This window comes from Haliotis cracherodii, unplaced genomic scaffold, assembly GCF_022045235.1.
Source record: "Haliotis cracherodii isolate W230 unplaced genomic scaffold, xgHalCrac1.p SCAF_10, whole genome shotgun sequence".
NCBI lineage: Eukaryota > Metazoa > Mollusca > Gastropoda > Lepetellida > Haliotidae > Haliotis > Haliotis cracherodii.
The window spans coordinates 12869278-12894258 of record NW_027266265.1 but is presented as its reverse complement, the minus strand read 5'-3'; the positions used below and the strand labels follow the sequence as shown (position 1 = coordinate 12894258).

The 24981-nt window shown below is 41.2% G+C and overlaps 1 protein-coding gene across 1 annotated transcript; it reads left to right on the top strand.

Annotated features, from left to right (window-relative positions):
• Positions 1 to 2095: 2095 nt before the first annotated feature.
• LOC139454072 (NFX1-type zinc finger-containing protein 1-like) lies at positions 2096 to 22642 on the top strand. Its single transcript, XM_071235570.1, has 3 exons — positions 2096 to 2174; positions 9043 to 9133; positions 11323 to 22642. The coding sequence occupies exon 3, from the start codon at positions 11330 to 11332 to the stop codon at positions 16988 to 16990; it is 5661 nt and encodes a 1886-aa protein (XP_071091671.1). The 5' UTR covers positions 2096 to 2174; positions 9043 to 9133; positions 11323 to 11329; the 3' UTR covers positions 16991 to 22642.
• The last annotated feature ends 2339 nt before the right edge of the window (positions 22643 to 24981 follow it).

Sequence of the window (24981 nt, the reverse complement as noted above, 5' to 3'; positions counted from 1 at the left end):
ATATACCTACACTGTATACCCGCGCTCCATATACTGACACTGTATACCCACACTCCATATACTGACACTGTATACCCACCCTCCATATACTTACACTGTATACCCGCGCTCCATATACTGACACTGTATACCCACACTCCATATACTGACACTGTATACCCACCCTCCATATACCTACACTGTATACCCACACTCCATATACTGACACTGTATACCCACCCTCCATATACTGACACTGTATACCCACACTCCATATACTGACACTGTATACCCGCACTCCATATACTGACGCTGTATACCCGCACTCCATATACTGACGCTGTATACCCGCACTCCATATACTGACACTGTATACCCACCCTCCATATACCTACACTGTATACCCACCCTCCATATACTGACACTGTATACCCACACTCCATATACTGACGCTGTATACCCGCCCTCCATATACTGACACTGTATACCCGCACTCCATATACTGACGCTGTATACCCGCACTCCATATACTGACGCTGTATACCCACACTCCATATACTGACACCATATAGCCACCCTCCATATACTGACGCTGTATACCCACCCTCTATATACTGACACTGTATACCCACACTCCATATACTGACACTGTATACCCACCCTCCATATACTGACACTGTATACACACCCTCCATATACTGACACTGTATACCCACACTCCATATACTGACACTTTATACCCACACTCCATATACCTACACTGTATACCCACACTCCATATACTGACACTGTATACTCATCCTCCATATAATGACACTGTATACCCACACTCCATATACTGACACTGTATACCCACCCTCCATATACTGACGCTGTATACCCACACTCCATATACTGACACTGTATACCCACCCTCCATATACTGACGCTGTATACCCCCTCATATACTGACGTTGTATACCCGCCCTCCCTGTACTGACGCTGTATACTCACACTCCCAATATTGACGCTGTATGCCCCAACCGATACTACCCCCCCCCCCCCCCCCCCCCTCTCTCTCTCTCTCTCTCTCTCACACACACACACACACACACACACACACACACACACACACACACACCATTCAGTGTGCTATATCATAAGACTGGGCGCACACTGTATGTGAACACACCTGACGCAGATTGGTTTGTCACGGTTAGCCGTTCATTCAACACTGCAGAACGGAGACGGGGGATCACAATGTGTACGAGTTATTTATAGATGATAGATACGTACACCCGGCGTTCACATTCTTCTTCCTCTCTTCCCATATAAGGACGTCACAGGACTATTCCTAGAAATGATGTAGCTTATCCTTATGTACCTTAGGAATCATTATGTATCTTCATGATTTGGCGTATTGATAAATGGTCCCCTTCAATAAAATATATCGTCAGTCCAGCCGTAGAGGTTTAAGATTCATTCTAACACCTGACAGACAAGAATTATAGTTGAACACTCATCAACTTAATTCAGGCTTTCACTTCCGCAATATTACTCCTACGGTACTGCCCTGCCCGTTCCACAAAGCGATCTTAGGGCTAAGTTGATTGTAACTCACTAAGTATGCGATCTTAAATTTTTGTTACGATCAGCCGACCGTTCCACCCGTATCCTCCCATGTAAACGGTTAACGGCATACTTACAAGATCGGGAAATTCCAGGTAATCAAGAAGAAGAGTTGTGAGAGTCTGTTTCCTTGTTCATCTGCTGCATGTAATATACTGACACCATGTACCAATGAGTCTGAATGAGCTACTGACATAACGCACAGTCAGTTTAGACTGCTACCGGTAAAATACTTCATGCATCCAATGAGCTTTCTGATAAATGACGTGACCTGAAAAACCTAGAATGATGCAGTGTTGCAGTTGTATTCTTATCACATGTTCCATACACACTAAAATGTATGACGTTTACTGTTTGTTAAAGGACAATAAACTGTTACAAAATTGTGAAATGCTTATATTGTATTTTATTTGTATTATATTATTTACGGCAAGTACCGAGTCCTTCCTGGTCACGCGTTATCGATCAGACCCTGTGTGGAGTTCGAAACCGAAAGTAACTTCCTTGATGACGTCACAACGGATCCCGAGTTGAGTTGCGTCTGCCACTGTGCAGTCTGAAATCGGGGATGGGACAATAAGGTTAAGGTAGGTAATTTGAATATATCATTGTTATTATTTTATTATTCATAAACAAACTTGCGTAGGCTACCTTTATTGTGCGGTCAGTTAAAGTAACATGTTCAAGCCTAGTTCCACCGATCACGAACACTGCAAAGATATCTAACATTAAATCAGCGATCAAGGACAGTGAGTGTATACGTGACAATATTTTTAACATGTATGTAGTCATCATCGCTTTCAATTTAGACAGATAACATTCTTAGAACGGAGATAGTTAGGCAGAATTCATGCCATTTCCAAGTAATCCATGCATGCTTTCCTGGTACCCACTGCGAGGACACACACTGTGACAGCCCCTCAGTTGAACAGGCAGTAGAATTAGCAGGCATTCAGGAACGTCGCATATTCATCGATACAATTGAAGGCATGTCATTCATTCTAACATGGATATCTTTTGTGCATATCGTAATGCATACTGAGTATTGACATAAGCTTTGAAATGGATTTGTTATTTCACTCGTCGCAGTATAGTGAGGTAGACTTCTCGATATAACGCAAGCTTTGGTCGACAACCGTCTGGCATTTTGAGAAGGTGGGATATAATGATTCCTCGAAAATATACCCAATTACACTGTGGTAACAATGATGTGATGGCTTCACGGTGTGTTTTTTTAAGTGAAAAGTGCCTTTTGTGACGACTATTCACATAATTGATTGGCCTGGCCGATAACTGCACATGCACCTTTATATTCCGGTATAACACTAAAATGTTGATCGCTCGTGCCACATATAATGTTAATAACCATTGTGATGCCCGTATTTATTTGTATGTGTGTTTATCAAAAACCTGGACACTTGAGTTGATGTAACCCAAGTTTCCTTCGGGATATTAAAATGTCATCTTATCTAATTCCCTGTCTGCGGAGAAGTGCAAAGGTTACATCAAATTGATAGCTTGCAATTGTATGTCGCCATTTTGGTTAATTGAAGAATAACAACACCACGTGGTTGCAGAAACGAAACATACAAATCATGGGCGTGAAATGTTGAAGCTAATTTATTGAAGCATTAAGATTTACTTCAAACTGATCCTTATGTATGTAGCCGGGGTGGTGTTTATGATCCGGCTTGGGCCGTTGAAGAACACAGACACAGGCAGATGATGATAATGTGTTTATTACAATGGGGGTGGCTACTGTTGAACTAATTGAAGAAAAGAAAATGTCCTTCCTCTTCAACAGCAGCACATGAAGTCATATATTTTCAAGTTTACAGGTATTATTTATCTTAAATATATAAGTACAAAAGCCATTTTATAACTATGATAAAACTAACTTTAATGTTAAATTACTGTTATAAGTTCACTATAGGACACTTGAAAAAAATAATTATTTTATAAACAAGTTTTTTTATATTAATATTCCATTTACTAATTTAATATTACTCTAAATGATATTATATATATTATTCAATTTAATTCAGCACCCTAATATAGATGTTAATTTCTGACAGAAGCAAATGAAAACAGATTGAAAAGTGGCCCTTCAATACCTGAGGAAAAGAAAATATCCTTCCTCCTCAACAGCAGCACATGATGTTAGGAAGAAGTCAGGTATATAAGGAAGCTACCTGTAGAGGACCAGGGTGGCCAATTAAAAATTGCATTAAGCATCAAAGGAATTGCTTCTGTAAGATATAAATAGACTGAGGGAAACCCTACAGGTGTGAAAAAATGTCGAAAGATGGTGAGTGAGTGAGTGAGTTTGGTTTAACGCCACTTTTAACAGTATTCCAGTTATATGGCGGCGTGTCAGCTGAATGTGGGAGGAAAGCCCGAAGTGATGCAGGTCTCAGACGTTTACCACTTCGGTGAAACCCACGAGCACGGGTATGGTGCTGACAAACCTAGAAACATAATCGGGGCGAACCGGGATTCGAACCCACAATCATAGGTTTCTGGCGTGCCCAAGGGACGCAACTCTGCACCATGAATCGCGGTGCCTTAGACGACTGGGCCACCCGTGCCCCCGTCTAAAGATGGACAGAAGGTTGAAGGGGAAGATCTGGTGAGAGATTCCCAGGGACTGAAAATAAGGGTGTTGAGTTGTTTAAAGAGTTATTTACTGATTTTCAACTGTAGACCAGACAAACATTGAACCTATGGATGATTATGATGATGGTGTATTAATAATGATGTAACTAGGAAGAATATGATAAATGTACCCTGATACATGTAGGTAATTGCTGCTTCTGACTGTTTCTGGTAATTAACTGTCCTTATAAACCCTTTATCATATAATCCAATATATGTACATGTAGGTCAGTTTCATGGCCCAGTCACACATGCACCAAATATGGACTGATTCGAATGACATACTTCTGACATCTACTGAGTACTATGCATGAATTTCTGTGATTCATCAAGGTCACCCGTGAAGATCCGAGGTAGAACTGTTCTTCATCAATCCATACTTGTCGTAAGAGGCGACTAACGGGATCGGGTGGTCAGGTTCGCTGACTTGGTTGCAGTCGTGAGCGACTCAAGGACTTGCAACTCTCTGTCATCGCGGTATGATTATCAAGTGGTATGATACGTGTGGTTCACATCACATCCTGTTTTGGATTGTGCATAATCATTATGCATACGACCTTGGTTGGGTCAAGGGACTTCGTCAAAACAAATGGGTTCTTTTCTTCCCGATTCCGAATGGGTTCAGGGTTATTCCACTTCAAAAACATTCCAGATACTATCATTAAAAAGTTAGCGACCGTCGTGTATACATGCGAGTACCCATGACATACTGCAACGAGTCTTGCCTTCGATCACGCGATGAATGCCCTGCTTAGATGTTCCCGAGTAAACAGTCGACAGGGGGAAGAAGATAACACGATTGACCCCATACCGCGATAATATAGAGCACTCGATAACATTGAGTCATTCCATATATTATTTCTTTATATGCATCTCCCTTTATTTATATGCATCTCCCTTTACTGTAGGCTGTTTATAATCATCTTGTTGCATTCTCCACGTATATTTTTGTGCCAGACCGATCTGCCATTTCATACAATTTAATTTACACTACAGCTCCCATACGAAAATTAAGCTAATAAAAAATACTGTTTTTGGCATACCAGCCTTGTCTTATTTGTGGTAAATATCATTATGCAGATTCATATATACCTTTCTCTTCTGCTATCCAGAAGCTCCGTGTAGTATATTCAAGCTATATTTACTCCCTTAGATTTTTATTCCTTGCTCTGCGTCAATGTTATGTTCTTTTTGTCTTATCTCAGCTTATTTAATAGACGTACACGTATGATTCGGCTTCCTCGTTGCGTCGCGGCATTCCCGGGTTGCCAAAAGAGGGCTTTTAGCCGTGAAGATCCGGGTCAGAATAGGTCTTCAGCAACCCTTGCTTGCCGTAACAGGCGACTAGGCTGGTTCTAAGAGGCGACTAACGATGGTTGGTTTGTTGTTAAACGCCGCACTCAAACAATCCAGTGATTGATATCATGAGCATCGATCCACGCAATTGGGATCAATGACATGCATCAACCAAGTCAGCAAGCCTGACCACAAGATCCCGTTAGTCGCTTCTTACGACAATAGTCGCCTTTTATGACCAGCATGGGTTGCTGAAGACCTATTCTACCCCGGATCTTCACGGGTCAGACGACAAACGGGATCGGGTGGTCATGCTCGCTGGCTTGGTTGTTACATGTCATCGTATACCACTTGCGTGGATCGATTTTCACGAATTCAATCACTAGGTTGACTGGTGCAGACTCGACGTTTTACAGACCGACGTCATATAGCTGGAATATTGCTGAGTGCGGCGTTAAACAACAAACAAAAACAAACCAAAAACATCCACATCCAACACCTCACACACACCCACACACACACACTCTCTCTTACACTTACAACACTGCTTATTACTAACCGAAAAAGTTGGAAGAATGATATTGGGTGATAAATAAAATCTCACCCTCGTGTCTTTTGATAGATATATGAACACTCGTTGATATATTTGATATCGAAAGCCACTCGGATGAGATTCTCTATCTGTTAAGAAGTGTTTCTCCTTTTTGTATTACAAGCATAGCAAAGTTTAGCGACCTATTTTGCGAGTATCTTTTCTTGTGTCTGGACATGTGCAATGTTCATATTTCTCTTCCATTCTGTCTTGCTTGAAAGTTCTGTACGTTCTGATCATGAGCTTATTGCCATGTGTTCAATTCCTATCGTTCCATAATTCTTGAACCCACAACATATTTCTTTTTTATGAGAAATATTTCTTGAATATGATGCGTCCATAAAATCCACATTCCAATCGTGTTTGGATGCAAGGGAGATAACTTTGGAAATCCAAGATACTTGGCTTCGTTTAGACCCTTCGAAAACAGTGTCAAGTTGACTTCTATTCTGTTTAGATAATTTGGAGTAAAATCTAAATATATCAATCCTTTGTTTTGTCAAGCAACCCTTCCAACCCATTTCACCTCTCACATCGCAATTTGAAGTCGATTTGGATACTGCTAGGAAGAATATACAGGCTCTTTTTTGTATGGCATTGATGAAACTATATTCCCTCAGATCTCAGATAGCTGATTCATTGAGCAGAATACGTTGGTTGTACAGGTGCTTCATTAAGTCTTCTGAAAGTTTCATAAGTCACTCGACCCATGAAGATCCAGGGTTGAGTAATAGGTCTTCAGCAACCCATGCTTGCTATAAACAGCGACTATGTTTGTCGTAAGAGGCGACTAACGGGATCGGGTGGTTAGGCTCGCTGACTTGGTTGATGCATGTCATCGTATCCCAATTGCTTGGTTAGATGCGCATGTTTTTCAATCACTGGATTGTCTGGTCCAGACGCGATTATTTACAAACCGCCGTCGTATAGCTGGAATATTGCTGAGTGCGGCGGTAAACAACAAACAAACAAACAAATCATAAGTCACTCTCCCTGCCTCAATATACTTTGCCTGAACTTTTGACAAGGCTCTAATGGCTGCTTTCGCAATTTCTTTACGGGAAAACAGTCGGTCCAAGTTTTCATTTAACCAACAACCAAGGTTTTTATACTTATCGTCGAAGTCTATTTCCTGTGCTCCACAGTTAAATTTTGTAGTGGTACGAGATGAGGTTTTATTCCTAAATGCACAATCTTTTTCACATTTACCATGCTTGCCGTAAAAGGCCACTATGCATGTTGTGAGAGGCGGCTAACGGGATCGGGTGCTCAGGCTCGCCGACTTGGTTGATGCATGTCATCCTACCCCAACTGCGTGGATCGATGCTCGTGATGTCAATTGCTGGACATCTGGTCCAAATTATTTGCAGACCTCCGTCATATAGCTGGAATATTGCTGAGCGCGGCATCTGTGTCTTACATGTAATTGAAAACATTGTCATTGTTTTAAATGTGCTTCACAACAATTCATTACAAAATCGTGACCTGTAATGTGACAATGTAATATGACCTGTCATGATATCCATCAATGTAATGTTTTTATGAATATATTATCCCTGTTGTGATCTGAATACAAAATGAAAAACAAGACTTGTTTTGTTAAATACGGTAACCTGTTAGAATCACAAAGCATGTTTTGACAGAATAGCCACATTCCACAATCATGCCACATCGATTTTGGCTATCTATTTTCGAAATGAGGCTTAGGCGGCCTGTAACCGTTTTACTTAGTTACCATACGGAAATTCAAGGCTTATTGAATGTTGCCACTCACGGGTACGTCTCAACGTGCCCTTGGAAGTCTTTTTAATCAATAGTTAGTTATTTAACCTCGTTATCATATGTCACAAGGGGCGGAAACATAGGTCTTCTCGGTGCGTGTAATAGTAGTATTATTTGATTCTACATTATCGCGGCACGTAAACTCTCGTAATCCTCACCCTATGTCGGCTATTGACTTATGCAAACCAAAGCACGATATTTCATCGCTTGATAATGTCACGGTGACTCCTAAGTCATATTCCCGAGGCAGGGGAGTTAACTGACTATAAAAGTCCAGTTTCCACCCTTGCCGAACTAGGCTGGAATTCCGCAGTTATTATTTTTTCCCGACTAACGTGTCTATGCATAGTTCAAAATTGCGTTACGAAAGCGACATCCGTTTCGTAAACTTCCGTGCCGATTTATGTTGATTGCAGGATTTGCAAAACACGTGGACCGTCAACTTGGCGTCGACAGATATTTCCCAAATCTTTTCATGTTTTTAATCAAGTTGTTCAAGTAATTTGATGCACTTCGTAAGGTCAGACCGAATTTAATACAATATAGACCTTGATTATCGATCAGATCGTTCTGACTGGGCGCTGCCATTTTGTTTGAAGCCAATGTAAGTAATATGAAAAGTGGAATCTGATCAAGAGGAGTTGCATAGAAGGGACACAACTATTACTAGCCACAGGTGGCGCCACGATCCAGCCATGAAATTCCAGTGTAGTTCGGCAAGGGTGGAAACTAGACTTTTACAGTCAGTTAACTCCTTTTCCTCGGGAGGACATCTTCTCAAGGCAAGGGCGTTAACTTACTATAAAAGTCAAGTGGATGTCCCTCCTATTGACCAATCAGATTCCATCACTCTTATCACTTGCGTATATTTCAAACACATTGGCGGCGCCCACTCAAAACAATCTGATCGCTACTGAAGATCTATATTGTGATAAAACGGGTCTTACCCCACGAAGTGCATCAAATTACTTGATTTAAAACATGAAAAGATCTGCAATATCTGTCGACGCATAGTTGGCGGCAACTTCAGCTTGCCGTAAAAGGCGACTATGCTTGTCCCTAATTTTCCCATTAGGCCAGTACTAGTTCTTGCAGGACTTTGAGGTATCGCATTACCTGTTTTATTGCAGATATCATGGGTGCCACAGCCACTTCTCTGTTCAAGGTGGCTTAGAGTTCAATCAATTCGCCGTCAAGAAAATTCTGCAAAAAGCTGTGAAGGTATATATGACTATTAATCGCCTGTATATATGTTTCTATCTGGGTTGATTAACCTCCACGACCCGTTCGATCCGGGTCAGAATAGGTCTTCAGCAACCCTTACATGCCATAACAGGCGACTGTGCTTGTCGTAAGAGGATCGTGTGGTCAGACTCACCGACTTGGTTGATGCATGTCATCGTATCCCAATTGTGTAGATGGATGCTTATGATGTAAATCACTTGATTGTCTGTCACAGACTCGATTATTTGCAGAGCGCCGTCACATAGCGCATTGCGGCGTTAGACAACAATCAAACAAACAAACGTTCATCTCCACGTCTGTGCATATTGCATGTTTTGCCTTTGTTTCCCCTTAGTGTCTGGAATATGTACATTTATATGTTGTATCTGTCTTTCGTTTAATTATGAGGGGACACGGGTGGCCCAGACGTTCAAGACGCCGCAATTCGCTGTGCAGAGTTGCGTCCCTTGCGCACACAAGAAACATATGATTGTGGGTTCGAACCCCGGTCCGCCCCGATTATGTTTCTATGTTTGTCAGCACCATACCCGTGCTCGTGGGTTTCACCGAAGTGGTAAACGTCTAAGACCTGCATCGCTTTCCTCCCACATTAAGCTGACACGCCGTGATATAACTAGAATACTGTTCAAAGTGGTGCTAAACCCAACTCACTAACTCACTTTTGATTATTATGAGTTATTTGGTGCTGTCGCATGCATTATTCCTTTCTTTCTTTGACTTGCCTTTGCATGTGTTTGTGATAAGTGCCACTAATTGGGCAGGATACGACGCCTTTTCGCAAACGCTTGGCGTCGTCACTGTTTGATAGTGATGTTCATAGACCTCCAGTGACGTCATCCTATCGTTCTCCGGTCGTGTTAACTCCCATAAACAGGGATGTTATAACATCCTAGGGATTGTATTGATACAACTTCCTAACATATGAATGTTTCTCACTAGAAATTTATTTTGCATTTGAACACTATGTAATGAAATGTCAAATCACATGACAAATGTTTTCTTTATATTCTTCCGCGTATCGAACATGCAACCTTCCTATCTCTAGCCCAGTGAATGGACCAGGAGGCTGCAGACGCGCTGATAAATAATCACAATTTTTTTAAGAATATCTCCCATCAAGTTCACTAACGCCAGAGACAGATATTTTACGCCTGTTGCCTGAGATTCATGGAAAGTATGTTTGAAACAAAAATGTTTATATTGTTGTTTTAAGTTTCTTTTTTCGGTTAGATAAAACACTCCTCAGGATTTTATGAGATTTAAAACCCGAATGCAAGGGATAAAATCGAGGGGCGACTGACGTGTTTTATCCTATACATTAATGCATGCTGATGAGTCTGAACGGTACAACCCACTCTGCTATTGGTAGAGGTTGCTGTTGAAAATGGAATGGAATTTGTCTCTTTATTTATGAATGTACTTATATTATCGCTCAATGCACTTTTTGCATAGGCCTTTGTCTACCTACTATTTCATAATCAGGCAGAGAGCGGTGACCTGGGAGTTTGTATACATACAAGATATATTTTCAGCTTCATCTGCAAAACCAGATATATGTTTTTCATTTAGACTTTGAGCTGCAACACTTTGCAACAAAATATTTTTTGTGGCAGCCAATGTTATTTTTTTAACAGTCTGAAGCATAGTAATAGCTTTCACACATTTTCTTTGACAGTATATTTTTTCGATAACATCCAAGGCAACCAGGCATCCCCCTTCACCCCTAGAATATCAAATGGTCGGTCTCTTACAGTGCTATTTCACTACTTGAGACACTCGGAGACTTGAATCTACTGGTGTGTGGTGAGTTATTGCCTTCATGCAAAAAGAGACCTGTGAAGATTCGGGGTAGAATAGGTCTTCAGCAACCCATGCTTGCCGTAAAAGGCCACTATGCTTGTCATGAGAGGCGACTAGCGGGATCGGGTGGTCAGGCTTGCTGACTTTGTTGAAGCATGTCATCGATCCAAATGCTCAAGATATCCCAGGATTGTCTGGTCCAAAGTTGATTATTTACAGACAGCCGTGATATAGCTGGAATATTGCTAAGTGTGGCGTAAAACAACAAACCACCAAACCAAATCATGCCAAAAGCATATTGCACTGAAAACCCGCAGAAAGCAAAATAATGTCTGTGTGCCTCTTCAGCTTGTCTCTATTTTCAGCTGCAGCATGGCTGAAGGTAATTTCCCTGTCCGTATTGTGAGACTTCCTGGAACAGGTCTTGAGCAGACCAATGGTGACAGGCGAAACAGTTTATCCGATCTGCCAGCCCATGCTTATGAATCACCTGACCAAAGAGGACGAGGACGAGGACGAGGTAGAGGATGGAGAGGACGAAACAGGGGCCGCGGTAGAGGTCAGTCAGAAGGACACAATAATGACCAGAGTACTGACAATGGGCGTGGTAGGTACCAAGGCGGATCTCGTGGAAGAAATAATAGAGGTGGAAAAGGAGGGGACAGTGGTATGAGACGTTGGCAAAGCAGTGAGGTGATAGGTACTGCTAGATCGCCCGAGGATGGATCCCAAGGAGCCCCAGGGCGTGGACCCAGGAAGGAATATGTTGAGAGACCAATGGGCTACAGGAAACTGAGTGACCTGGCGTCTAGAGACAGTTGTGAAGATGTGACACTGGAATTGACCAGTGCAAATAATGGTTTTGAAATGTTGCTAAAGTTCGATAGAATAAAACCTGACTGGATGGATCTGTTGCTACAGATTTTGGAAAAGGCATGTAAATCTACACATAGAGAAAGTGTTCTGCTGGTTTTAACAAAACTTTGTTCGTCAACATTTATTGAAAAGCATGTAATGAATTTTCTAACAGGTGAGCTACAGCCTCCATATTCAGTTAACATGGTTGACAAGGTCAAACGATTACTATGTATCTTTGACACAATCTGTCATAGGCTTCCCTCATCAGCAGAAAAATGTGTAGGGAGCTTAGTGGTCATGAAGCCAGTGTTTGATGCACACCAGCTAACAGCTATCCATACAGACCTCGAACAGAATAGAATGGAACTGTTGGAAATGTGCCAGAGAGCTGCTCTAGTTGAAAAGGAAGAAGAAAGGGTGAAACAGTCGCAGGGCAGAAAAAGAAGGCCAATGACTAATGCCGATGATGATACTCCTCCAGATGATTTCAGAAAGTTGCAGATGTATCCCGACCCAGAGGATCTGCAACTTAATCAGGATGTTTTCCTTCGAAAGAACAAGGACCAGGGAAGCTATCCAGACCTCAACACCTACTTGGATGTACAGTTTCGGCTGCTGAGAGAAGACTACATCCAACCTCTGAGAAGGGGTATACAAGACTACAGAAATGCTTTGAAGAAAGGAGAAACACCTAAGAAATTGACAGATTTGCGGCTGTATTATGATGTCCATGTCATTGGATCAGTCTGTAATGAAGACGTTGAAACCAGACTGAAGTTTGATACCTCCAGTACCAGCAAGATCAGATGGCAGTCATCGAAGAGATTGATCTATGGGTCGTTGGTTTGTTTGTCTCAAGATGATTTTGAAACGATCATATTTGCTACTGTGACAAACAGAAATGTCAAGGATCTGGAAAAAGGTATCATCCAAGTTAGATTTGAAAGTGGCCATGATGTCATCCTAAATGCCAAGGCAAATGATTCCTTCATCATGGCAGAAACAACTGCCTATTTTGAGGCATATAAGCATGTACTTTGCCGATTGCAACAGATCACAGACAACATGCCTTTCCAGAAGTATATTGTTGAATGCAAGACAACAGTTGGTCCTCCAAAATATTTTTTGGACGGTGGAGGCATCACTAGCTACACATTGGCAGTACTTGGTGACCAGTCACCAGCTTTACTGTCAGTGCCTGTTCTGAACGTTTTAGGATGGCCGCATCTGTCTTCTTTTAACTTAGACAATACACAGCTGCTAGCAGTGAAGACAGCACTGACTAAAGAGGTAGCTATCATTCAAGGCCCTCCTGGAACTGGAAAAACATATGTTGGGCTAAAAATTGCCGAGGTGCTTTTCGCAAACAGAACCGCTTGGTCAAAGGATCCAACAAACAATGCAGTGTTGGTAGTTTGTTACACAAACCATGCTCTTGACCAATTCCTGGAAGGGATTGCTCGTTTTCTTCAAGACGATATTGTTCGAGTTGGAGGGAGAAGTAGCAGTGAGGAATTAAAGAAATTCAACTTGAAAGAACTCAGAATGGAAAAACGTAAGGAGAAGAGTGTCAGAAGAAGTGTCATAAATAACTCTTATCAATGTAGGAAGTTTATGACAGCTTTAAGACGGGATATAGAGGAGGTTAGCGGAAGGATTGAGGTGAGTTCAATTGGGATTCTCCATGAGAAGGTTCTGATGCGATTTATGGATGGCCACCATTACCAATCACTTACGGAAAGATATGCAAGAGACTCCAACATAGCTACTGTTCAAATCTGGCTAGGATTGGAGGATTTGACATGTAAGAGCGAAGGTGATCAGGCCAAAATCGCTTTGCTAGAACACTGGGTTCACCTTATATTAAAGGTCTGTTCTCGTTACATCCAAGAGGAGAAAAACAAACCCATGGATGTTGAGAAGGTCATGTCTTTTGGACTTGTTCATCGAGTTGACCTGTATCACGCCTGGATAGAACAGTTCAGGTCCCATATTAGGAAGAAAATACATGAATTGGAAGAAGGATGCGACGAGGAGGATGATGATGACAAGGAGGAGGAGGAGGATAAATTTGAAAGCCCGGAACTACATGGACTCCGACTGCAACTTGAGTCATCACAGAAGTATGTTCTCATGGATGCACCTCTTCGTCCATTTGTCCCAAATGACATCTTCAGAGCTATCACAACTGGGAAGTATTCTCGTTTTGAAGAAGGGTGCGCAATTCAGGCTTGGCTTGGGGCCTCCCGTTACCTACTGGAAGAGGGTCTTCCCTCAGCAATACAACAACTAGAACTTGAAACTGAAGATGATGAATATGATGATGAGGGGCTCAATGCAGATGAAGAGGCAGATATCATTACAGCTCAGAGACTGGTGGATGATCAAGACAACATATTTCAGACAAAATCGGGAAATTCAGCGTTTCGTATTAAGAAGGCTATGGAATCCGTTGCCTTGAGTATGGAGAGTTTGGAGAAGAAAGACGGGAAAAAGAAGGAAGGGAAGGATGGAGAGTGGGAGCTTCAGCCTCAGCAGAAGAAGAAACTCAAAAAGCAGCTGGAAAGTATATTGAAAAGTAAAGAGTGCATGGAAGAGAAACAGGTTGTTTGTATAGATGATGTTTGGGCTGTGCCCATTCAGCAACGAGCCTCTCTGTACAGATACTGGCTGCTGAAGTACCAGAACTATCTAAAGGAATCCATCCAAGGGAAAGAAGAGGAATATCGAAAAACAGCAAGTCGTTTGAAAGAGGTTCTCCAAGAAGAGGACAGAGATATTCTAGCTGAAGCAAAAGTGATTGGTATGACAACAACTGGAGCTGCCAAACATGCAGCTCTGTTGCAAGCTGTTGCTCCGAGAATCATCATTGTTGAAGAGGCTGCTGAGGTCCTTGAGTCTCATATCATCACAACACTCAATCCTAGATGTCAGCATCTCATCCTTATTGGCGATCATCAACAGCTCCGACCAAATCCAACGGTCTATGAACTAGCAAAGACTTACAATTTAGACATATCTCTTTTTGAGAGACTGATAAAGAATGACATGCACCACGTCACTCTCGGGCACCAGCATAGGATGAGACCTGACATTTCTGTCCTCATCAAACACATTTATCCTGAGCTTCAAGATCATCAGTCTGTTACCACATTTCCGGATGTCCTCGGGGTTGAAAAGAATGTCTTCTTTGTTCACCATGAACATGACGAAGAGCATCAAAGTGAAACCATGAGTAAAACCAACGAGCATGAAGCGTCATTCATTGTTGCTCTTACTCGATATTTTCTTCTTCAAGGTTACAAACCGTCTGAGATCACGATCCTTGCTACTTACACAGGTCAAATCCTACTCATCAAAAAACACATGTCTAAAATGACAGACATGTTTAAAGGTGTTCGGCTTACCTCTGTTGACAATTATCAAGGTGAAGAGTGTAAAATCGTCTTACTTTCCTTTGTCCGAAGTAATGAAGTAGGGTCGATAGGATTCCTTGGTATTGAGAACCGGGTATGTGTGGCTTTGTCAAGGGCAAAAGAAGGACTCTATGCTGTTGGAAATTTTCATCTTCTCTCCCAAAAGAGTTCTCTGTGGAAAAAGATTACTGAGACATTGAAAGAAAAGAAATTCCTTGGTCTCTCCCTTCGGTTGAAATGCCAAAATCACCCGGAAGTGACAATAGATGCTTCCGAAGCTAGTGACTTTGAAAAAGCTCCAGAAGGAGGGTGTACAAGACCATGTGATATCAGACTGCCATGTGGCCATGTCTGTGAACGAATTTGTCACAACGTAGACCGGGAGCACAATGGTTTCAGATGCAGGAAACCCTGTACCAGAGGATTTCCAGAGTGCAGCCATGATTGTCCAAAGAAATGTTTTGAGAAATGTGACAATTGTCGTATTCCTGTACCAAAGACCATTCCAATGTGTCGTCATGTGGACATGGTTCCCTGTTCCAGAGATCCATATTCCTGGGCCTGCACCAAGACATGTAACACCAAACTGCCATGTAGTCACCAATGCAAGGGAAAGTGTTGCAACTGCCGGAAAGGAGGACACAGAGAACTCTGTACAGAGATGGTAGAGAAAGTCTGGCCATGTGAACACATCCTCCAGACAAAGTGTCATGAAGCCAACCTTGCAACAATATGTGACCGTCCATGTCAGACTACACTTGACTGTGGACACAAGTGTAAGGGAACATGTGGAGCGTGCTTCTTTGGGCGTATTCACAAGGCATGCAAAGAAAAGTGTAAAAAGAAGCTCCCATGTTCCCATAAATGTCAGCAACCCTGTGGAGCTGCCTGTACTCCCTGCAGTGACGTTTGCACCACCGCCTGCTCTCATAGTGTATGCAGCAAGCCCTGCGGTCAAGCCTGTCTCCCATGTACGGAAGTTTGTCCTGGTGGATGCAAACATTCTCCTTGCACTAAGCTTTGTTTTGATGAATGTACCAATACGCCATGCGAGTTGCCATGTGACAAGGTGTTACCATGCAGACATAAGTGTATTGGGCTTTGTGGAGAAAGGTGCCTGTGCAGTGAATGTTATAAGGGGACACTTCCAACTACCTCTACCACATCAGAGGAGTCAGAAACGTTCATCAGATTTAAATCTTGTGATCATGTGTTCACCAAGACGTACATGGACATATGGATGAAAGCTGCATCGGCAAAGTATGCCACTTTGCCAGTCTGCCCCAAATGTCAGAAGACAATAAAGGAAAGTGCCAGATATGCCAATATCATCAAGAAAAGCTTCTCAGAAATACAAGATATGAAGAGAGAACTTGAGGCCGCATCTTCAACTAAGAGCAAACTCACCACGCTTAAAGCATCTATCTCAAGATCCCCTCTTCCAATGGATGTAATCAGGAAGCTTCAGGACTTTCTCATGAACCCACACAGTACCATCAATACCATCAATGCTGTTGAGAATCAGTTCTCAATGTCCGTTGATCTCTATGAGATTCAGCAGCTGCTCACCAGCTCCCACCTGAAAGCCAAAGATGCTGACGTCCTTCTGAACCATGTCCTACAGAAGAAAGACTTCATGAGCCCTCAGATGATCAAAGAGTACAGGGCTGAGATCAGGAGACTCTTGACCAAGATAACACAATCTGGTCCAAAGGCTCCTACTAAACATAACCCTGCTGCGGAGGGTACACCTGTTTAGTCTCTGCTATGGAAAATGCAAGTGATTCATTATGTAATTTCAGTGAAGTAATTAGCCAAGTAACAGGTGTTAAAACTGCCAGTTTAGATATTTTGTATTAGTGGACAATGGTATTTCAAGATACTTTAATTATGTTCCATACGCCGATCGGTCAGAAAACCGACGTCTAGTGGTTTGTAGAATGCAGTCCATTCTACTGTCAGCTGGTGTCATCAAATATATACTGCATACCTGTTCGCCGTGTGTTGTAAAGAGAATGCATACTTGATGAAAGATTTACTTGTGTGTTTATCTCTGATAATGTTTTTCTTTGTGCTCATTGTATTTTATTTATGGCGGTAATCTTGTTTATCTATTCACCTCCAAATAAGTATGTGAACACCTTGTATGTATGTATATAGATATGTTTTAGTTTCAGACATTTCAACAGAGTAGAAAGGAAAGTAGCAAATCACACAAATGCGTCCTCAGATACCACGGCTTTTATGCAATGACCACATCTTGGACTGATGATGTGATTTAGTGAATGGAAAGCGGTCATTCCCGTCGTGCAAAACTCCAAATTCATGGAAGAACTAGAAGGAACAGCTGGTGCACGGATGCTACACCACTTTGGTCTGTGCATCACGTCGAACAACTAACCTTGTGCGGAGCTCATCTGATGTGGAATAAACAAAAGTGGTCGCAAGTACTCACCGACAAGTCCCGATTCTGCCTACAGTTTAGTTATGGTACTGAGACGCCTTAGTACATTTTACCACCGTGCGTGAGAGGGGATGGTTTGGCATTGGATCTCTAATGACCCCAAGAGGCTATAGTTGCCATCACACGACTTCCCTTCCCATGCCCAAGGCTACATCGCTGCAGGAAGTGCATACTGCAAAGTGGTCGTTATTGACACTATCCGACCATGTGTCACGTACCTTATGGACCCAATTGCGTCGATCGGTGCTCATAATGTCAGTCACTGGATTGTCTTGTCGAGACTCGTTTTTTTTTACCGACCGCCGTCATATAGCTGGAATACTGAGTGCGGCGTTAAACAACAAACAAACAAACATTACCTGCTTCCATTACCAGGTTTTCCCATACTATTTTGAATATATGATAGTGTTTGTGGACAGTTTGGTTCAGTTGTGTGAATGGTCATCACAGGCCACAACCGTGCTGACTCTGGTACAATATGTTATAGCAATCAGCTATACCTTTTGATGATACCGTAAAAGGCGACTGTGCTTGTTGTAAGAGGCGACTAACGGGATCGGGTGGTCAGGCTCCCTGACTTGGTTGATGCATATCATCGATCCCAATTGGGTGTATCGATGCTCATGATATCAATCACTGGATTGTCTGGTCCAGACTCGATTATTTACAGACCGCCGTCATATCTGGAATATTGCTGAGTGCCGGGTTAAACAACAAACCAATCAATCAATCAATCAATCAATGATACACATTACATGAAACCACAAATAAGCATGACAAACACATGGACATCTATGAACCAAATTAATTTGGATTTACAGACATGAGAAAGGGCAGTATCCATCCCCATGAAGAGAATTAGGGTCAAACATTTAAAATTATAACTACTCATTTTCTAGACTTGGAGAAATGACACTCCCCAATTTGGATGATTGATAAAAATATCATTGTGACGTTTTCGTCAATTAACTAAATTATGGTTTTTACTTGATAGTTTGATAGTATCCTAGCTGTGGTTGTAGATGTATGTTTGATTTAGTTTGTTGTTCATTTTAAATCATTTATACTTGTTTATAAATAACAAATACTTGTTTGTTCGTGTTTAGGAACCATCTAGTTGTTCTGATTATGCAGTTAGCATTTCATGTTCAGTTCAAAATCGTATTATAACAACGTCAATTCAAATTCATATGATTTCAAAATCAATTGTTTAGCATTAAGACTGTTGTTTTTCATTATTTGAATGTCAATAGTATTATGTATTATACTGTGAAGGTAGTATTTACATAGTTTGCAACCAAGTGTGTATGAAAACCTCTGCTTTATGAGTGGCATTTTAAAAAACATTGTATATTTTTTCTTGTGCTTGTTTAATGCTATTTGGTGCATTATTTCAGCGTTCGAAATACCTGCCTGCCCGACCGTCCGAGACGGGTTGATTTCAACTCGGGCTGCCAGATTTTCAAATCCCCCTGCCCGACGGTCAGGTCATATTTCATATGTGAAAATATTCTAAATATTCCCCGATGATAAGCATTAATTCACATGTAAAGATGAATGATAAAATGTAACCAAAAAGAAACCCCGTTATCGAACCTAAATTTTAGGCCCTATTTAGGAATAAGGATATTTACATGATGTAGTCCAGGATATTAAATACAAATCTGACCTAAAAAGTGTTTGCTATTTCTTTTCTTGCATTACTTCATGTTCAATGAATTCGATTTAAAGTTTTAATTAAATTATCCGAAGAAACATATGATTTTAGTGGGCAGGCAGGTTTTGGTCAGGGCTGGCAGGTATTTCAGCTAGCGAGTCCTGTGGTCTGGCTGAAATTTTTGGGAGTTTCATACCCTGATTATTTACATATAATTATAGGAACATAACTGTACCTTACTATACCCGGAAACAAGAGAGTTAAGAGAATACCTGTATCTGTGCAGTATGGACATGACGTACTCTGTGACCCGTGAAGATCTGGGGGAGGATAGGTCTTCAGCAACCCATGCTAGTCGTAAAAGGCGATTATGCTTGTCGTCAGAGGCGACTGACGGGATCGGGTGGTCAGGCTCGCTGACTTGGTTGAAGCATGTCATCGTATCCCAACTGCGTGGACCAATGCTCATGGTATCCATCAGTGGATTGTCTGGTCCAGACTCGATTATTTACAGACCGCCGTCGTATAGCTGAAATATTGCTGAGTGCGGTGTTAAACACCAAACAAACAAACAAACAAATAACGTACTCTGTAGATGGCGAACAACTGCGGACAAGGCATTTGTGGTAAACTGTAGACATGACGTACTCTGTAGATATGATGTCCATGGTACAATGTGAACATGGTATATGGTACACATGACGTACACGATACACTGTAGACTTGACGTACTGTCGATATGGCGTACATGGTACATTGTTGACATGACGTACATGATATAAATGTAGACTTGATGTACTATCGACATGACGTATTTGGTACACTGTAAATATGGCCTGCACTGTAATTCCTTATAAGACATTCCCTGTAGACGTGATGAACACAAGACATGACGTGCATGGTACACTGTAAATGGCCTGCACTGTAATTCTATATGGGACATTCCCTGTAGACGTGATGATCACAAGACATGACGTGCATGGTACACTGTAAATATGGCCTGCACTGTAATTCTATATGGGACATTCCCTGTAGACGTGATGATCACAAGACATGACGTGCATGGTACACTGTAAATATGGCCTGCACTGTAATTCTATATGGGACATTCCCTGTAGACGTGATGATCACAAGACATGACGTACATGGTACACAGAAGATATGAGTCACTGTTGACATGACGTATTCGGGTCAATTAAAATCAAAGTAACCTCTGTCTTGCCAAAGTTAAGTTTACAATATCAAAACTACCAAACAACTACTCTTCTTTGCTGAATATATTGAGGATATTTCATGTGTCGAGTGAAATATAATGTTTCTCTCACCGAGTGACGTGGGGAAAGGAGATATTTCACTCGACACATGAAATATCCTATTTATTATATACTTTTGGTGTAGTCGTCTGCAGGAATTTTAACTGCTTTTTTTTAAAATGCAGATCAATCTCATTAAAATCATTAAAATAGAAAGCCACATCAAATAAACTTTCAAATCAGCCAATCAGCATAGCTTATACATTAACGGTACGCGCGAGGGAAGCATTCGGAATAACCTCCTCGTTTCTGTATCCCGACAACGATCAGAAAAAGGACGGTTCCGAATGGAAATGATAAAAGTCGCGCTGTATATGTTGCTGATTGTGCTCGTTTCTGAGCGCTAAAGCGTCTACTCCCAAAAAGGTTTACAATCGAGGGAACATTCGGTTCGTGTAATATACATCGACACCAGTCGATAAAAGTTTAGACCTCCGAGGCTGACCGAGCGTTGATGCATCTGATATCAAAAGTCACAAGGGAGAAATTCTATTTGTTACCCAAAATCATACTTTGAACTTTTTTGAGTTTGTAAACACCAATAATCAGTGCCTTGATTTCACACTGTATAGCTAACCAGCTGTTGAGATGTTATTTGATCTGCAAAACATTGTGATGATTTGTTTATTGTAGGCGATATCTCATGTGAAAGCCAGTTTCGGCTATCATGCTATAGAATTAATAAAAAGATTCTGTGTCGCATGGTCTCCTCATCTGGAACCATTACAAACTAAATGTCTCCACGACTTTGATGGGTCATTCTCACAAAGACTCCAAACTCAGCTCTCCGGTTATTATTTTATCTATCCAAAATGTTCCCCATCGCCTGATTTTATATGAATATATTGCCGCCCCTTCCAAAGATTCCTTTGGCACGCCAGAAACCTATGATTGTGGGTTCGAATCCCGATTCGCCCCGATTATGATTCTAGGTTTGTCAGAATCATACCCGTGCTCGTGGGTTTCACATAAGTGGTAAACGTTAGAGACCTGCATCACTTCGGGCTTTCCTCCCACGTTAAGCTGATACGCCGCGATATTACTGGAATACTGTTAAAAGGGGCGTTAAACCCAACTCAATCACTCACTCACCCACTGTTATCAGCTATCAATTACAATCACGAATCGTCTGTCATGCAATGATCTAACAATATGATTTGCATTTCTATTCCATCTTCGCTCGGAGCGCATCCTTGGAATGTAAACAGAGATTGTAGTTGTGTAACACGTGGATGCTGTTATGGGTTTCAAAAACAAACAAAAATGCATTGGATTGTTTCTAACTATGATGGCGCAGAGTCTGCTGTAAGTAACAAACAAACGAGATATGAAAGAATATCGTAACAAAGAAATGTCACAATAACATCCTGTGTGTCAATGAATATTGTGTCCCTCCACTGAACAAGAACCGTAAAAAAAAAAGATACCACAGGTAATATCCTGGTCGTAACATCCGTATAATGTGTGTTTGTTTGTTGTTTGTTGATTTTCAGGTTTTCTGTGGTTAGTTGTTTGATGGAACCTATCGCAGAAGTGATATTTATACATAGCTTTTTTGTGATCCAACAGTGATTTGTATTATTCCTAACTGATAGTAAATCGGAATTGTTACAATGTTATACTGTATGACATGTGTGTATCTAAATTCCCACGAACCGACTGTAAACCAGTCGGAGAGTGTATAATTAATGAGCATTCTATATTAGTCTTTTCTGGAAATCTGATATCCACTGGGTATCTTCCCAAAACGTAGACCTGCCAAAACGCAGACCCGTTAAAACAACACTTGTTATGGCTGGTTGCATCAGTAATTAGTACCCTGTACCCTTCATTAAGTAAACTGGAATCACCCAGGTGTGACCAGCATGGCCCAATTAATTAGTGAGCTAATTTATCTGCTTTTTGGGAGGTCTGCATTTTGGAGGTCTACGTTATGGGAGGGAACCATCCACTGTGTTATTTTGGTTGTTGATTGGATACGGATTGGAAATAAAACTTTATATCTCAAAGTGGCTCGTCTGTTTATATGATATATTTACAAGCTGATATATTTTATTGGCCGTGTCAGAGGGTGAGTGATAGGGTTTTACCCTCAATTTCGCAGCCAGGGAAACCATAATGGACTTCACTTAGTGCGACCATGACTGGGAATTGAACCAGGATTTTCAGCGTGGCGAGCAACCCATCCCTATCGGAGACCTGGTTGTCCGCACTACGTTTTTTCCTCCTTTTAAACATGTCAAAATTATTATAGCAAGAGAGTAAGTTGGGTTTTCAAATTTCGGAGGCTCAAAAGACTGCAGGGCCAAGTCTCGATAAATGCAATGTTTATTCATAATACAGGATATTTAACATACCCTAACACACTCGCATGATAACCGTTATATTTTATAACCACCCAAGGCCACCAATATAACGGTAATGACACACTACTCCAACGAATACTAACAGGAAAAATGCGGATTTCTGGATCAAGTTTGTTTCTTTATTGTTTGACGCCGCACTGAGCAATAATCCAGCTATACAACGGCGGTCTGTAAATATTCGAGTCTGGGCCAGACAATCCTGTGAGCGACATCATGAGCATCGATCTACGCAATTGGGATGCGATGACATGCATCAACCAAGTCAGCGAGCCTGACCACCCGATCCCGTCAGTTGCATCTTACGACAAGCATAGTCAGTCGCCTTTAACAGCAAGCATGGATTGCTGAAGACCTATTCTACCCCGGATCTTCACGGGTCTCTGGATTAAGAAACAAAACAGAGGGTATATGTGTTTATTGCATTGAGTCGCAACTTGGAACTATAAACTCGCTTACAATGAATACACAACGAACAACACTCTCTCTTGAACGGAGAATATTGTAACACTGACACGTAATCGTTATACTTTTCTTTAAAGCATTAGATAAACATTAATTAGCTGAACCACAGCATTCGATCTGCATAAATCTTAAAGACATAATGTCAAGGATATATAGAGTAGATACTCTCGGAAGCAAGTAATTATCACAAATAACATGGGCCAACTTGCACAAAGCGATCTCAGCGCTATGATGATTGTAACTCTCATACTTTAACATAGGCTTACAATAGTCGTAGCGCTAAGATAGCTCTGTGCAAGTGATCCCAGTTGTTAAAATAAGCAGTTACAGACACTATGCGCGTATACATATAAGGTTGCATTACCAAGTGCAATGAGTGCCTGAGTTGGTAACAGTATTCCATCATATGACGGTGCTGTATTAACAGCATATTTACAGTATCTTTGAACGGCCCTGGTGTACAGTGAAGTCTTAAAATATATGGAATTCTATTCGCTACTACTCTGTACTGCATTGTCGCAGAATGACTTTTCAAGAATCAGATTTTTTATTTATTATCATGATAAAGCATCTTAAATTCTAACGCTCTCACAGAAATATACAGACTAAGGGTTTTCCTCTCTAATGTTCTCATATCACGAAAACATAAATACACAATCCACAAACGAATAAATATGTGGGAATACAAATGGTTCCCTAGGCCATAATCCTTCTAATACTGAAAGAAAGAATTTTGAAAAATACTAAGACATGTATTGTAAATCATTCTCATTAAAATCAATAAAATAGAAAGCCACATCAAATAAACTTTCAAATCAGCCAATCAGCATAGCTTATACATTAACTGTACGCACGAGGGAAGCATTCGGAAAAACCTCCTCGTTTCTGTATCCCGACAACGATCAGGAAAAGGACGGTTCCGAATGAATGATGAAAGTCGCGCTGTAAATGTTGCTGATTATGCTCGTTTCTGAGCGCCAAAGCGTCTACTCCCAAAAAGGTTTACAATCGAGGGAACATTCGGTTCGTGTAATATACATCGACACCGGTCGATAAAAGTTTAGACCTCCGAGGTTTACCGAGCGTTGATGCATCTGATATCAAAAGTCACAAGGGAGAAATTCTATTTGTTACCCAAAATCATACTTTGAACTTTTTTTAAGTTTGTAAACACCAATAACCAATGCCTTGATTGTTAACTGTATAGCTAACCAGCTGTTGAGATGTTATTTGATCTGGAAAACGTTGTGATGCATTTTTTATTGTAGGCGATATCTCACGTGAAAGCCAGTTTCGGCTACCATGATATAATATAGAAATAATAAAAAGATTCTGTGTCGCATGATCTCCTCATCTGGAACCATTAAAAACTAAATCTCTCAACGACTTTGATGGGTCATTCTCACAAAGACTCCAAACTTAGCTCTCCGGTTAATATTTTTCTATCCAAAATGTTACCCATCGCATGATTTTATATGAATATATTGC

Coding starts and splice junctions, on each gene's coding strand:
- LOC139454072 (XM_071235570.1), top strand. CDS start 11,330: ATGGCTGAAGGTAATTTCCCTGTCCGTATTGTGAGACTTCCTGGAACA.